The 14,851-nt window shown below is 43.0% G+C and overlaps 1 protein-coding gene across 6 annotated transcripts in view; it reads right to left on the bottom strand.

Moving 5' to 3' along the window:
• SMOC1 (SPARC related modular calcium binding 1) overlaps positions 1–14,631 on the bottom strand; it is a 128,119-nt gene extending 113,488 nt beyond the window's left edge. For 3 of the 6 annotated variants that reach the window (XM_071744498.1, XM_071744500.1, XM_071744501.1), the window contains exon 1: positions 14,336–14,618. In XM_071744498.1, coding sequence (XP_071600599.1) covers positions 14,336–14,440 — 105 coding nt within the window. In that variant the 5' untranslated portion in view covers positions 14,441–14,618. Of the gene's footprint in view, positions 1–14,335 lie in introns of all 6 variants that reach the window. The other 3 variants (XM_071744497.1, XM_071744503.1, XM_071744499.1) reach the window with 2 other exon arrangements.
• Positions 14,632–14,851: the final 220 nt, after the last annotated feature.

The following is a 14,851-nucleotide window of genomic DNA, read 5'->3' as shown; positions in this document are numbered from 1 at the left end:
CAAAAGATAATTAACTTTTTAATTAGTGTGCTTTTAGAAGCTATTTTGAAAGGTAACCTTACTCAGTTCAATCATGTTTCATGAAATAGCTGAAACACTTTAGTTATCAAGCAAATAAAACACTTGGAAGCTCTAAGTCAGTAGAAAGTGGAAGAATTCATTTTCAGCATGGCTCATCCATGTAGCCTGGACAGAATGGTTACCAGGAACTTCAGTCACATGAAGAGCTCCTGTAGCCTAAAAGCTTCTCAACCTCCCAAATATACCAGTGCTTCAACCAGGAGGCTAGACCTGTCTAGGCTGCCTTCAGTACCTGTCCTTCATCCAGGCATGATCATGAAGGCAAGGGACAGAATCCATTTCCAGTCATCCAACTGGCAGGAAAAATGTGTCAGTCCCACCCCTGGAGTGAGTTGTCCGGCTGTAACTCACAGCAGGACAAAGCAACAAGTTTGACACATAGCAGAGGATCAGAAAACTCAGACATGAGCTTGGAGGCAAAAACCAACAGTATGGATGAAGCTTAAATGACTGTTTATGGGATGAGAACCAGACTGGACACAGGACTACTCAACTGAGCTCATATTGTCTGTCAGTTGCCAACAATCTTAAATCAAGTAGTGGTGCTCTTACAGCCAGAGAAGGTCATGGCATTTTTTACATAAACTGCTTTGTTTTATTTAAATTTTGTACTTTCCACAAAATTCTGTCAAAAGGCAACAAGTAAAGTTAAAGCGTAAGGTCAGTAAGTGCTTGTGAATGACCACAGTGGTATAGCCTTTGTGAGGCTTTTGGAAACAATTTGGTAAAGACCTAAACCCTCAGATTAAAATGTTAGAGAAGTTGGCAGATTCTGGAAACTTTTTAAAGTTTATTTCCATCCTGTTTGGAGACTTTTTATGACCAAAATTAAGCACTTCTTGCTGTCCAGAAAAAGACAGAATTTAAAGACAATTATCAGTGGAAGGTTTTCACCTCAAACAACAGTAAAAATAATTGAGAAGTGAAATTTGTCTTTGACACACAGGATATTTAAGTAGATAACCTAATTATTTGGGCAGTAGCTTTTCTCTGAAGCTTCATTCTATTCAAATGTTCTGTATTCTTTTCCCCTATCAAGCACAGAGCACTAACACTATGACATGCCAAGTTTCAGCACCTGCAACTTAAACAGAATATTTCACAAATTAAACCTGGAGTATATCATGATCCTATGCCTCACTGGGTAGAACTGACAATACTCTAGTGAGGCTTTTTGATGGTAAGGGCCAACATCTTTCATCAGGGAATCAAAGTATGGGGGCTTGTCCACACCTAATGATGCAAACACCAGATCTTAATGTTACATAAATATTCCCGTAAGTTTCCCAAGTTGTGATTTGTCAGGAGTTAAAACATCTGGCACTCCTCCTTCAGAATTATTCAGTACCAGGACAGTAATAGCACTTCTTCCCGTTGGGAGCAGTTGCTTTGCAGACAGTTAACCAGTAGAGAACTGCAGTACCCTGGAAGCACGGGCACTCATACAGAAAAAAATCCATCCTCACACTTTGACTAAGAACTGCCCATGCCAACCATCCCATGCTGGTAGGATAGCTTAGTGACACCTTGCTAGTCACTAGAGGTAACTGTAGCTTGAGATCTATGATACAGGGATAGTTGGAAATCTACAAAGGAAGCTTTTCTTGGCATAAATTAATAAACCAGCAAATAATACAACCAAGGGAAGGAATGGGGAATTAAGTGAATGTAAATTATTAAACAGAACTAATCTTGTCACACTGACTGACACCAAGTCAGAGGTCCTAAGCTCTCCTGTCTTTCCAGAAGAACTGCTGACCTTTCAGAATGATAAAGAAAAAACTGGATTGTTTTCCTTTTTTAGCCCAAAATAATATATTGCAATTACCAGGGGGATCCCAAGCTTCAACTAAGACAGATACTTGCCAGTTATTCATTTAGCCCTTCACAATTGCCTCTAGTTTGTTGAATCACTGCCATGAGTTTCAGAGTGGGGTAACTTTATAATCTTACTCAATTTCCACAAAAACTTCCTGCTAAGTAGAAAAATAAAAACAACAAACATCACATGAAGGGAAGCTTTCAACAAAGTCAAGCTCACTGTCTGAAAGCAGTAGGTAAAAAAACTGTCCAAGATGAACAGCCACCACATACAGCACCAGATTTAATATAGTTGTTGACCTATAACATCCAGAAAGACTCCTAAGTGCCAGCTGCACATTCTAACCACCAATAACTGAAAACAAGATGACACAGGGTAGCTTCCTCCCCAGAATATACCTAAAGTAAGGGGACACTTGCTGGTGCTTTCCCTTCACTTCATGGATTCAAGAGCTCCAAGCCAGATGGGCAAGATGAGGAAGAAGACAGACAGCAGCAAGGATTTCAGGTAGGAGTTGATACTGCAACCCAGCAATTGCTTTATCAGCAAAAATAAGAACAGAGCCAGGGAATGAGAAAGAAGACAGCTACTTACCCTTACTCTTTGGGAAATAAATTCTTATGCAAACCCTGTTTCCTGCCTGTTTAGCCAAGTTTCATCAGCATTTCTACATGCTATCTTCGGTTAGTATCTTGCTGAATCTAGCAGTGACTTCATTCAGATGCTCTGTGTAAACAGTGCCTTGCACTGGTGTCAATCACTTCACAACAAAACAGATGCCAGGAGAGTCTTGTATTTTGACATCAGCACCTGCGAGTGAAACAAAAGCCACCACCAAGTCCCACTAAAGCAATTTCAGATAAGTGTGGTTGTACCCATCTGAACATTGGCATGAGATTTAACAAGATTATCTCTTCTTATTTGATCCTAATTGGTTGCCTTAGGAAATGCAGGGATATGCATGAACATTAGTCTGCCATACTGAAGAGTTGACATGCTTAGCTTAGGTTGTCTGTAGTAATCCCTAGGTTTGCTTTCTAATAAATACTAACCAGAGTCAAGCCAAAGATAACACTGTTTTGTCCTTTTAATCTTTAAACCTTTTAATGAGGTGACCTCATCGTGTCTACCATGATTTCATGCAATGTAAAGACCCAAAGAAGAGAAGTGAAAGTCATCCCTGACTTTTGCTCTGGCACACTGCATTTAATCATTGCACTGAAAGGTTGGTTACAACTCTACACCTGAGTTTATTAAAGCAGAGCAAACTAAAGTTAAGCTTGTCAGGTGGAAAATGTATGTGGAATGTATGAGTTTACCTTTATTTACTTGTCCCAGTGATTTCCAAAGAAAAGCATAAATTCCTGAAGCTGGAAGGAAGTTTTCAGGCAGGGTTCAGCAAGTACTACCATAATCAGAACTCTTTTTTCCTACTCTCTTTGTCCTGCCTAAACAGAGGCACACACAAAAAGAACACATCTGTGGAGCAGAATTTGATAAGAGTCTGAACATAAGGAAAAAACTCATCAGAAGCTTTTCATCTATACCTCTTCTCAAGGGGACACTATTAGTGGGCAGCTTAACTTGGAAGCAGCTATAGTGAAGGCTCGATGTAGACATTTTCTGAAGAAATGCAATAATGAGCTGAGTTGCATGGGACAGCTGAGAAGGCATCCAGTTTAAAAGGAAGAACAGTTACTGTGGTAAGATACCTAATAGTTCTTTTTTAACAAGAGGGGAAGGAGAGAAGCCTTTTGAACTCAATATTCTTGGCTAAAGAGAAAACCTGCTGACAACTGAAGGCAGACTTTCTATTTGAGACTGTCATTCAGCCAAAGCATTGCTTGTGGGTTTTAGTTTAAACTAAAAGTCAAACCCTTCTCTTTGCAAATTGCATGGGATTTTCCTACCCAAGTCTTTCCATATATTCTGAAGCTCCTAAGGTAGGAAAGTCCTTGGGTTATGTGAAACAATTGTGGAAGCTTTTCAGTTTTTAGTTTGCCTTCATTCCAGCAAAACTAGAAGCAAACATTGGAGCCTATTAGGTAAATTCTTAGAGTTCCAATAGGAAACTTAAACTTAGTTAACTTATTTATACTCACCAGCCATTCAGGCTAGAGCAGAAATCAAAGCTCTGGGCTAAAGATGTACTTGTCATACAACTGGGTCAATTCCAGAGATGTAAATGGGCAGTATTATAGCCGTTTATACACCAACAGCTTTCACAAAACAGAGCAGATGAGTTAGGGTGCTTTGTCCTATGGGTGCTTTTACATTCAGAATAGAAATCTGCAGACAATACAATACACTGCAGTGTGTTGATGAGCTTCAGTTCCAATACCATTGCCAAAGTGCTTTATGTAAAATGAGAGCACTTATTTTGTGATAAAGCTTGACCTTTCTGTTCCCAGTCCAGCTAGTGTGGCACTCCTTTAGGTATGGTTCCCAGTAAAAATCCTGAAATTTAGATAGCCTCATTGACAACTGAGGACTAAGACAAAAGCATCAGCAGTACTAATTTCATACTGATTGCTTCCCACTCCTCACCCTATTCACCCTCAAGAGGTGCTCTACTAGTGACAGCATGCCAGAAGATTAGTTTGACCAGTTATTTAAGGCTCCATTAGCCACCTTATATGCAATCCTGATTTTCAGGGTGTGTGTAACATAGATGAGCTGCGAGGTTCTGGAGAATGTCTGTTTAGATTTTAGCAACTCTGCAAGTTTTAAGAAGTATAGTAGCTTATGTGACAGCTCAGGTACAGCAGAATACTGTATTTTTTCTGCCAACACACTTGTTACTTCAAGAGAAGTGAGGACAAAACCTGACAGCCTTGGAAAACTTAAGTCACCAGTTGCCATGGTAATATCGAGACTGCTTTGGAGCCCCCTGGCCTGCCTCAATATTAAGTCCTTAGTTTAAAAAAGCAAACCACAATCAAGTTGGAGCATAAAGCACTTTCTGAATTTTTCATAAAAATATTCAGCTCCCTGGAAGTTCCTGAAGATGAGCCTCCAAAACAATAACTTTGGACTAATATACTCCCCAATACTTCCAGACAATGGATTTAACAATCATTAAAAAGCTATAACCAGAGTATGTTTATGTCCAATTTGTAGAGTCTGTAGAAATTGCAGCTACTATTCCTTCCACAATTCAAATTGAGACTAGGAAAAGTGAGTGCAGAGAACAGCTACTGCCATTAAGAACATCCTGCCTTAATACAGAACAAAGGCTTTACAGAATACCTAAGAAGCTAAAGCCTACAGAGGACAGCTTTGACTTTCATTCCTGTACCTAAGGGTATATGACCCCTGCGCCTAAAAAAGTGGCTGTATCTGTGGAACAGTTAAAAAAGGAAAGATAACCCACAGACACTGACAAAGACAGAGGAATGCTGGTAGCCATCTTGGTAAAAATTCATAGCTAATTCCTTCCATGTCTACCCCCTTATGGAAAGCATGAGCTGCTTGTTACATACCATGGCTACCAGCCACCACTGAAATGCTGTCTTCCACCATTATGCATAACCTATTCATATAACCATTCACCACTTTTCCACCAATTCAGATTTTACCTACAAAACTGAAGGCCAGCATCTCTAGTATAACAACCTAGCCTGTAAGTAGAGCAACCAGAAGTACCATTCTCTTACAGTCAAGAAGTAAACTTGTAGACTTGGACACATGCACAGTACACTTAAGACAGCTTCTGAAGGTAAATGCCATGAGACAGGGTAAGTTCAAGCTCTAGCAGGATACATCTCTGCATCTAGCATAAACTTCAGGAACATTTCAGATGTGATGCATCTAACTGAGGGCAAATAAAACCACCACCAGCACTGAGAATCCAATCTGTTACAGTTTATGACAACAGCAGAAAGAGAGAGCTGCATTACTGACCTGCACCCGATCCCTTACTTGATAGAACTTCAAAGCATTGGAGGTAGATATTGGCATTAAGTTAAAAGGGTGGATCACATATTTTTAGACTAAGACACAGAAAAAGAAAAAAAAAACCCTTTAGAACTCTGTTGCAAAAAGAAAAAAAGAAGTGCTTATTGCATGAACAACCCTGTTCATTTTATATATGTCTTTTGCAGGCTTCTAGCTTGTAGTTATTTTGCTTCCACTAAGCCTGAGAAATGTACACATTAAAACTCACATTTCCTTCACAAGTCTGGAGCAGATCATCCTGTAATGTTTCAGATACATTCGCATTTTTTAAAGCTGCTTTTGCACACAGCTTATCTACTTCTGCAACACTTGTCTGCTCACTTTTAAGAGCAGAGGAATAAGCCAAATGCAGAACTCCAGGCAGAAGCCAACAAGTGAGTTACCACTATTCTGTATGCTAACTGGACCAAATCAGAAGCAGACTGATGGCATGTCTTGGCTAAGGCAGAAACCCCTTTATTTGTTGGACTCTACAAACTCCAACTCATTTAATATCCTCCACTTGGGAATTGCACCCAAGAGCTTCTAGCTTTTTAGTTCTTAACTTGTGCCTCATTTCACCAAGTATTTGTTTAAGAAAAGTGTAGACTGCATGTAAATCTGCTTCAAAGCAGGGGGAAGGGAAATGGTTTGATGTACCAGCTAGAATAGGCTCTTTAATCTTTATGCTACTCAAGGGAGTCTATGCTGCAACAAAAGATTATCATTCTATCTCCTTCTGAGTAGTGTGTCTGGTACACAGAAGGAAGATCTAGAGATAGGGTACACCTAGCCATGTTTCCAAGGCATGTGTCCCTGTTGCACATTAAAGGATACCCCCACCTTTACCAGGGGTTTTCATCTGAGGATGCTTACTTATCTATCTGATGAATGGTTCACTCCCCCTCAAAGATAGCCACACTGCTGCCTCAGCATCCCAGGGAGCAACTGTAAGTTCATTCAGTTTCATGGTCGCTGTGGAACGTAAGATAATTACCCTTATATTAAGACTGTATATTAAGATTGTAATTTGATTGTTTTACTTGGTTGAAATATGAAACCCTAAAGTATAAGAATTACAGTTGAAGGAGAGATTAACTCATTTTTTGGGTTCTCTGTATAACCAAAGAAAAACTTCATAATCCTAGTATTTTGGAACTGCACGAGAGTACAAAAGCACAGTCCCATTCATCACACCAAGCCTAAGTAGAGCAGCTAGGCTAGGGGACTTTCTCATCAGCAGACAGAGCAGAGCTTCCCCATGCAATTTAACTCATTTATCTCAGACATGGAATGGGAATGGACAACATTTTCTACATACATTCCAGTCTGTGACCCAGCTAATGGTAACAGAGGACTGGTAGCCAAGAGAAATTCTGAAACAGAATCTGCCCACTAAGTGTCTGGAACCTCTCCTCCCTATTCAAGGATCAGCACTTCCCCTGGATAGCATTCCAACTATCATTAATTGGACCAGCAGCCAAGAAAAACATCAGAAAAGCAAGTTTTCATTGCCGCTTCCTCCCCCCCCCCATAATCTTCCTTATTCTTACACACCTTCCCTTCCACTTCCTGTAATTCTTTCTGCCAGAAGCTCACCCATGAAAAAGCCCTCACCTTTACCACTCCCCTCAACCCCAGCTGTAATCAAATGTTTCAGTGGCACAGAAGAGCAGGCTTCTTCCACTCTGAAAAAGGTGAAATTCATTGATGTACTTTGCCATAAGACTCAAGACTAGGGAAAATTTACACTAGCCCAATGCTTTCTCAGTAGATGATCAACTTTAACTTCAGAATAGGCACTGCTGTGTAGCCTACTGAGATAGTCTCAACAGATTCAGTCTATACCCTGCACAGAAAGAATTCTGCATACAGACAGTCTGCTTCTTTCCCCTTAGCCACTTCAAGTCAAGGTGTCTGGGGCAAGACAACCAATTTTCACAGAACCGTGGCACATGGTCTGGGTGCGTGTTCAAGTACTGAGCAGTGTAGTACTGTGGCAACCATCTTATGTTCTTCATCCAGAGGCAGGAGGTGCTCCTTCAAAACTCCAGTCAAGGAGCATGGCTCCTTGGAGGTGCCCATGGAGGAGCAAGGTATCTGCCTACGCCCACCAGCTTCCACCACCTGCATGGAAGAGTTTGCCAGCAGCACCAGTGGGTTGCTTCTCTAGGCTTTGCTGCCAGACTCTGCTTGACAAAACCCTGAGCCAACCTTTAATGATGCAGCCTATGTACCTGTAACAAATACTGTTATTTATCCCATCTCTAAGCACAGGTGCTTTCCCTCACATTTGCTCTCATTTCACACCCACCACTCACTTCCCCACTGCATAGCCAAGTGCCCACTCCAAGTGAGAACACCTGTCAGTGGGCCCTCAAAAGCAGCTGGCTCAGCCACAAGCCAGTGGGAGGCAAAAAATGCACAAACCCATCATGCAGGCATGTCCTTCCAAGAAGACCACAGCTGCAAGAACACTGGGGAAGAGTTTGACAGTGCAGGCAGTTGGAGGCTTACACAGGGGAGGCCATAGTCCTGAGGACAGAAGCACAGCTGCCCCAGAGAAGCCAGCATGAGAAGCATCTGGAAGGACAGCTTTCCAACAAAGGTTTATTCCATGCTTCCACTTGTCAATTTACCATCATCCAGTAAAGATACAGAGGGTATTTTTAAAGCTACCTTTCAAGAGTCATGAAGACTCAAATGAATCCCTGCATGAACCAAAGCCTCTCCCCATGCCATCACCCATGCTATAGGGACTGTACTTCCAGCATGGAGGCCTTTTACTCAGCTAGCACAGGCTTCCCTCAGAGCAGTTCTAGTAGGGAAACATAACAATCATACTTGTCTCCTCAATTTCATCTGAAATAGCATTCATGAAGAGGCAGGCCCACTATGCAAGACAATGTTTTCGTCAAACAAGCAGATGATTTTTTTCTAAGGCTGATAAATATCACCAACACAATCAACAGAGTTACTGCAGCATCCCACAGGAGTTTAAGTTGCACCAGGAAGCTGCTGTGATAAGGAGAAAAGCCATGAGCCTGATTTCACACCAAGGCCCCATCCTGAGGGAGCTCTCAGCTGAGGAGTCAATGGTCTACACAGGCCACATACAAATGTTTTTTTTTCGTATGGTGGGTGGTATTTTTACAGCCCTGAGTGCAAGCTTTACAACCCGGTGTGACTACCTACACCATCCTGCAGTTCCTCTCCTGTAGCTACAATGCCTCTCCCCAAAAAAGAGGGTAGCGTTGCATTCTCAGTCAACACCAAAAGGGCTTTGGCGCCAAAATACTCCCTCCTTGTACCTACAGGCAGTAAAGCCACCACACACAGAAAGCTTCACAGGACTCACATGTAAGCTGTTGAATGCAAGTCTTAACTCCTCATGTGATGAGTCACTCTGAAGAGGGAGCCAGTCACAGGCAAGTTTCATCACATCTGGTAGTTTCTGTAGTAGAAACTCACCCTGACCTTACCATCCTTAGAATACTCCAGATTGGAAGTGACACCCACAGCAATGACAGCTCAGTTTTGGGGCAAGAACTTCACAAATGAAAGAGCTTCCCACAGACAAGCACAGGAAGCTTAGAGTCCTACCAGTCCTACCAGTAGCTAAGCTTGTAACATTAAAAAAGTAGGATTCCTAGCTCAAGTCACAAGTTACAACATTTGCTTCTATGCCAGAACATCACTTGAGGATAAAGCAGTAAAATACCACCACTGCACATCAAGCTTGGCCCAAGGTCTGCTGTGCCACAGTCCCTGAACACTGCACCAGCAGCAGGGACCTTGTAGCAGTTGCTGGGGGGTTGTGACAGGAAGCCACCACACTTGTCACACAGGACCCTATGCATGGCAGTATTAGGCCATATGCATGGCAGGGACCCTATGCATGGCAGTATTAGCCTTCAGGGGTTAGCTTCAGTTTCACCTGTATTGCCTCTACATTTAGCTTTAATAGGAGCATAAAGTCTATTTGGTGACACTTTACTGCACTATCAGATGTGCCAGCCCCAGAACAGCTGAGGATTCAGCAGCCAAGTAGGAGACAAATGGAGTTTTGTTTGTGTTTTTTTGACATAGTAATGTCGCAATTAGTTTGAGATGGCAGGATAAGAACATCTAAGATATTTAAACAGCAATATTAATATTTCTGAGCTACTATACCACTGAAAAGAGGTTTACAGTCATCTTACCAATTGCTTCAGGCCATCTGGAAATGAAAGAAGCCAAGAAAGCATCTGCTCTGCACTGATGGCAGTGAAGATTACCCTTAGCACATGACTGATGGTAGAAACTTGAAAATTAGTCCAAGAGGTTATCATTGTAAGTGTTCACCAGCTACAGAGTGTGCTCCCACCACCAGCAGTAATACATGAGCACTTTCTTTTTCTGCAGTAAATCTTTGGGTGGCCAGAAATTTTTCATTAACAGCAGAAGTCATTAACATAAAAAATATTCTCAAAGCCAACTCGGAAGCACAAGCAGTTAAAACAAACTCTAAGACTACACAGAGCAAGTCAGATCCCACAGTGTTTTCCCATCTATAACAGGACCTACTGTTACAATACTAATGTTTTAAATAGTTCTCCACACAAGAATTAATCCTGTTCCTCAGCATAGTTGCTTAATGTATAAAAAGCAAGTCAAATCAATTCCTTCAGTTCACATCAAGGAATTCAGCTGTCTAACATTAAAGGTCTAAGTACGAGGGGGAGAAATAATTAGTATAGCTCTATGTACAATTAGAGCTGACACTTGGGCAACAGCATTGCTCACCCAAAACAGAGTATCTGTAACCAAAATATATGTCATACAGTAACAAATCTGTCCTGTTAGAGGATGTTTTTGTAAAGATTTATCTTTGGATACTTATTCCTTCATTGAAATGAGCCTCCCCAACAGTACAGATATCTAAAACATTAAAGCACTTCATTTGTTACTTATGAGTGTATGCCTCTGCAATACAGAGTGATGATTACGTTCAAGCCAAGATTACAAAATCCAGTCACTGAAAACCATTCTAAGTTACACTAGTCTGTGTTCTAGGTCTCCTTTATTTGAATCCCTTTTCTTGGTTTTTCTCATATGTTCTTTTCTAACTTCTTCCCACCCCAAAGAACACAGTCTCCCTAATTTTAGCAGAGCGTGCATAAAGACACCTGCTTTTTGGAACCCTCCTAGCAGAGCTGTAGTGAGAACACACAGCAGAACACAGCCTCCTTGACACAAGATATGATGCTGCTTCCTCCTCCAGGCAAGAGCCTTTTCAGCATCTTATCATGGTTCTGATTTGGGGTTTAACTAGTAGCCAGCTGCAGCAGGGAATTCCCATTGCTCTGTGGCACTCTGTGGCACTCAATGCAGATTATGCATTGAATATGTGGGTATCTTCACAGCTTTACTTTCTACTACCTTCCCTTTCCAACACCACTGACCTGGAAATGTCTCCCCCTGCCTCCAACCATCATGCCCTTCACGGAGGGATACAGCAAAACTAAGAGGAAAGAGGAACTGCCCTGCCCTCCCATTTTTTAGCCTGCTGCAGTCACCAAGGACTATAAATCTCCAGTCTTCTAGAAATGCAAGCTGTTTCACAGGACAGCTTTTGACTGCCTCAACTGTGTTCTGCTCCTCCACCATTTTCCAAGGCTAGGAGCTGTCATAACTGTCACCAGCAGTTCTCTGCCATAAATGGAGCAAATTCATAATGGTAAAGCAGGGGGCCTACATAGATCTTTCTCAACTAGAAAGACAAAGGTCACAATTTGTTGTCCAGATGGAAAACCACAGACCTTAGTGGCATAATCTACTATGAAAGAGTACTTACTGCTCAAATGAAACACATGGTGTATGTAGGAGGTGCAAGAACCAGCCCATTCAAGCTCCCCATCTATCACTTTGAGGTCAAGGAGGGGAAAAAGCAAGATCTGGCTTGTCACACAACTCCAGATCTCATGCCATAGAGAGAAAAAGGCACAGATAAAGACGATATGAATGGAAAGTGAAGCCTGATTATTTTTTTCCAGAAGGCAACATCCTTCAGACAGACATTTTCCAACTATAGCCAGTTGGTCACTTCTACAATGCTCTTTAGACCTATAGGAGTCTAAAGTGATCAAGCAATTGCATAACACAGCAGCAGCTCTTCTGGAGTATGTCAGATGAAGAAACAACTCACACAACAGCCTTGTGGTTTCCATTTTTTTTCTAGGACACACAAGATATTAGACTTACTATGGGTCTTCACTTTGGACACTTGTTATGAACTGTTAGCTGCCCACAGCATATCTACAAGGTCATTGACACTTTAAGTCTCAGGGATTCATGGCACTGCTCATAGCTTTAGTACAACAGGGAGAAGCAAGCTCTGAACATCTTTTGAGAGCCAGAAGTACCTCAGTAGGCCAGTAGATACTAGCTGCACTTGCAATTTACCTTGGTATTCAAGTAACCATCTTGAACTCAATCCAAAAATTTGATGCCTTATTGGCACAAAAGATGCATATTCATATATGTATTTCTTTTCAGTACCCTTAGTTGTTCATCATTTTATGCAGACATTAGCATGCCACACTTCTCTGTCTATGTATGCAGTAACAGTGCTGGCTGCCTAATAACAACTTCACAGGCAGTGTTTAATCACTAGAAGAGATGAACCTTAGGGGCTTATCATATTGATCAACATGGTTGCAAATAAGTAAACCAAACTCCTCTCCTTTACCTGCACTTAAACATGACACTTCGAAGGACGAGAAGATCTGCATCATTAATTCAGCATCATAGAACTTGACAGCCTTCAATTTAAGAGCTCACAAGTTAAACTTTTAACTTGTTAAATCTTTAAGGCACATCCTTCTATAGAAATGTGGACACTGGGGCTCACAGATGATATTCTCCCAGTCACAAAGGGACAATGAACAAAGACAGCTCATTTAATTCAAGTAAAGAATAAATTGGTAGCCTTTTGTATGTGGTTTTCCACTCTCCTGAAGTAGCTGCCATTCCAAAGACAACACAGCACAGGGAGCAATTAAACTGCCTTGTAAAATATAGTATATAAAAATGGCATCTATGGAAACTGTTTGATAGGCAGGCTCATTGTGCAATTGTGCTGCCATCAGGTTGTTTTATTTATTTATTTTGTTCTTTGTTTCAATTGCTCTTCATTAAAGCATTTAGACACCACTGCTGATAAAGGGCCCTAGTCATCCAGCCAGACTCTTACTTACCACTTCAAAAACTCCTATTTGGCACCACTCCATATTTTTATGTTTGCTTATTGGGCAATACAGATATAAGCACAAGCACACCTATGCTTCCCAATCCCTCAAAACAGTCCTCCAAGAATTTATGGCACACACTAGTTCCAATCTGCCACTTTCTAACAGTTGCTGTTATACATCTGGCTGTAAAAGAGGCTACACAGCACAGCCAAACACAAGGGCACCAGTGCAGCCAGAACACCTTCCACAGCTCTGAGAAACCAGCATGGTCAAAGAGCATCTCTACTAAAAAGCTAGAACATTACACTAAAGCCCTTTAATGTTACACTTTTACTAAGTAGGTATTCCAAAGACTCCTGGTCTTAACTAACTAGAGTACAAGTTAATTAGATGCTACGTTTCCCAGCATTTCAGATTGCTGTGTCAAGAAAGCACATGGTCAATGCATCCAACACGCCTGCAGAGAGATCAAGTTTTTCCACTTACCCAGAGCTGTGCTTTTATTGCAGCATTGGCTGAAGAACAGCTACTGTTTTGCAGCTTTATAATTGAAAGCTACTCTGTAGTAGTGCTGGAATGGCAACGTTAGCTCACTGGGAGGACCATATTTAGAAAAGATGTTGGGTACTCCCCCAGAGCAATGTAATAGTTTGGTAAGTGAAATTAACAGCCCCAACAAGAGTCAAACATTAAATGTCAGATTAAAAAAAAACAACTAAAAAAACAAAAAAACAAAAAAAAAACCAAAAACCAACCCCCAAAAAACCAACCAAAAAAACTCCCAAAAACTGAGGTACAGGAAGAGGTCTGGGCTGAAGGCATCTAGCTTTATTGCAAGGATTCATTTAATCCCTACTCAGAAATATAAAAAAAGAAAAGTCCCAAAGCTATGTGCTGGGAACAGGGGCTACATTAAATGTAAGACAAGCAACATAAAAAGCACAGCCTGCCAACCTTCCCCCCTCTCCTCCTCCTCCTCTCTCTTTTTTTTTTTTCCCCGGCGATAAATACGAACAAGTTAATACCCATCCATACAATTCTTGCATTCTACCGGTACCCGGTTTTTAATGTGCGCGGAGGCCATTGCCAAGGACCAGCGCCCGGGGTGCCGGGCCAGGAGCCGCTGCGTGCCCGCCAGGGGAAGGGGGCGGCCGGGGCTTCACCTGGGGTGCTGACACGGCGCGGACCGTAGGCAGGGCAACCTGCGGCGACGGGGCGGGCGGCAGAAGGGCAGCTCAGCCAACCGGGCCGGCGAGTCACTTACCCGGGGCCCCGCGGCACGGTGGCCGCGACCCTGAGGCAGATGCACCAGCAGCAGAGCCAGCAGAAACGGGCGAGCACCCGCGCTGCGCCAGGCCCGCAGAACCATCGTCCCTCGGGGGGGCGGTGGCAGGGCAGCGGTGGGTCGGCGGGGCTTTGCGGCCGCCCCTCAGCCCAGCAGCGGCGTGTGGGTCGGCGGGCGGTGCCCCGGGCCTGCTCTGCCCCCTCCCGCCGCGGCAGGTTATCCGCCTCGGCCATGGGGATGCCCGTTATAAAGCCGCGGCGAGGCGGGGCCGGGCGACACTGACTGCAGCCAACACCAATCGCAGCGCGGCCGCCGCGAGAGGCAGCCAATGGGAAGCCCCCAGGGCCCTTCGCCTCGTCCCCCCGTCGCTCCCGGTCGTGAGGCGGGCGGCGCAGGTTGGCCCTGGGCGGTGCGGTGCTGCCGGCGGCCCGGCCAGCGGCGGGGGCGTGTGACGGGCGCGGGCACCGGCACCGGTACCGGCACCTTCCCCGTGCC

This window comes from Heliangelus exortis, chromosome 5, assembly GCF_036169615.1.
Source record: "Heliangelus exortis chromosome 5, bHelExo1.hap1, whole genome shotgun sequence".
NCBI classification, from domain to species: domain Eukaryota; kingdom Metazoa; phylum Chordata; class Aves; order Apodiformes; family Trochilidae; genus Heliangelus; species Heliangelus exortis.
The sequence above is the reverse complement of the archived record's forward strand: the minus strand, read 5'-3'. Positions and strand labels throughout refer to the sequence as shown.